The following is a 1,907-nucleotide window of genomic DNA, read 5'->3' as shown; positions in this document are numbered from 1 at the left end:
GCTGTCGGTGCCAGAGATCACCAACGCTTGCTTTGAGTTCTCCAACCAGATGGTGAAATGTGACCCTCGCCGCGGCAAGTACATGGCGTGCTGCCTGCTGTACCGGGGTGACGTGGTGCCCAAGGACGTGAACGCGGCCATCGCAGCCATCAAAACGCGCCGCTCCATCCAGTTTGTGGACTGGTGCCCCACGGGCTTCAAGGTGGGTATCAACTACCAGCCTCCCACGGTGGTGCCTGGCGGGGACCTGGCCAAGGTGCAGCGCGCCGTCTGCATGCTGAGCAACACCACGGCCATTGCGGAGGCGTGGGCCCGCCTGGACCACAAGTTCGACCTGATGTACGCCAAGCGAGCCTTTGTGCACTGGTACGTGGGGGAGGGCATGGAGGAGGGCGAGTTCTCGGAGGCCAGGGAGGACCTGGCTGCCCTGGAGAAGGATTATGAGGAGGTTGGAAGGGACTCGGCAGATGGAGAAGATGATGAGGCTGATGAGGATGAGTATTAACAAACTGCAGTCTGTTCTTCACGAAGTCAAACCTCAGCTGAAACACAAACCCTGTGTCATCAGGCTAAACTGTTCCGGAGTGCCTGCAGGCGCCAGAGGATGACCCTGACCCCCAACGCTGCCGTTTGATATATTATGCCTTTTCCGCTTGCGTAGCCTGCGTGCTCGTAGTGCGCTTCTCTCGCATGGGTGTCCCGAGCTTTACCACTCTGCTGTCTATCCAGGAGCGACGCTGAATAGGTGCCTGACTTCGTGCTGGGGACGCGTCCTGCCCAGGCAGGGGAACCCAGCTCCTAGTGCAGGGGGGTGCTGCGAGCTGCCTGCTTTGGCCAAAATGGCAAACTCTTGCTCTGGCTTTTGCTGTAAAAGCACCTTTTGAGTAGAAATGCACCTGTACACTTCTATGCAACTGCCTTTTTAAAAAATATTTGAATAAAGACTCTTTTTTTGGCCTCGAGTTCTTCGCATTTAACCAGGGTGTTGGTGCGGGGAGGTCTCTGTTGTGTGGATGTTGTCTGGGGGAGAAGAGGAAATGCTGATCTGGGTCATCGATCACATCGATTGCTGCGAGGGATCTGTCCTACATCCTGCAGGGTCTTGGCTGGAGCTGGGTGCTGCTCTTCTCACCTTGAGGAGCAGGCTGGCAATCCCCAGTTTGACCAGTGCCATAACACAGAGTGGTTCCAGGGTAAAGAGCACCTTCCTGGTTGGCTTCTGCCTCCTCCTCATCTTGGGTAAAGCTTGTTTGTTGTCGAGCAGGTCCTGGTTGTTGGGGCATGGCTGTAGCTGTGGGCTGGCTCTTGCTCAGGAGCTGGTCTGAGGGTGAAACCAGCCCTCTGTTTGCCCCGAGAGGGTGAGCCAGGCCCACGGAGGGGGTGGCTTGGGAGGAAAAGCAAGGAAAGGCCCCGATCAGGTATGGAGAGGGTGTGTTCATAAGCCTGTGGGACAGGAGAAAGGCTGGCTCCACGCTGTGTGGAGTCTTTAGGTGCCCCGCTCATGGCTGTTGCATTGCGCTTTGTGATTGTTGTAGACCATAGCCCCACATCCACTCCCAGGCTCTGTCTGAAAGCGGAGACACTCTTCCCCCCAGATGTCCCCCATGCCCTGTAGCTACAGCCGCTCTGTCCCCTGGTGGGAGTATGATTCTGGAGATGCTCCCAAAGTGATGCAAGAGGAGGGGTACTTGGGAGTTGGCTGAAAGCGGAGCCCCTCTTCCCCCCAGATGTCCCCCATGCCCTGTAGCTCCAGCCGCTCTGTCCCCTGGTGGGAGTATGATTCTGGAGATGCTCCCAAAGTGATGCAAGAGGAGGGGTACTTGGGAGTTGGAGGTGGTAGAAGCCCAGAGCTCATTGTTGGTAACAGTTAGCCTGAAAGGCTGGAGTGCTGACAGGATGGACGGGCA

At 56.9% G+C, this 1,907-nt stretch overlaps 1 protein-coding gene across 1 annotated transcript; it reads left to right on the top strand.

Annotated features, from left to right (window-relative positions):
- The first annotated feature begins 6 nt into the window (after positions 1–6).
- LOC104492692 (tubulin alpha chain) lies at positions 7–946 on the top strand. Its single transcript, XM_010135278.1, has one exon. It carries the CDS (start codon positions 50–52, stop codon positions 503–505), a length of 456 nt encoding a protein of 151 aa, XP_010133580.1. The 5' UTR covers positions 7–49; the 3' UTR covers positions 506–946.
- Positions 947–1,907: the final 961 nt, after the last annotated feature.

The sequence above is a fragment of the Buceros rhinoceros genome, unplaced genomic scaffold, assembly GCF_000710305.1.
Source record: "Buceros rhinoceros silvestris isolate BGI_N320 unplaced genomic scaffold, ASM71030v1 scaffold41134, whole genome shotgun sequence".
NCBI lineage: Eukaryota > Metazoa > Chordata > Aves > Bucerotiformes > Bucerotidae > Buceros > Buceros rhinoceros.
Note: the sequence above shows the minus strand (reverse complement) of the source record. Positions and strands in the feature narration are given on the sequence as shown.

Excerpts from the sequence above, each read along its gene's own strand:
- LOC104492692 (XM_010135278.1), top strand. The coding sequence starts at position 50 with ATGGTGAAATGTGACCCTCGCCGCGGCAAGTACATGGCGTGCTGCCTG.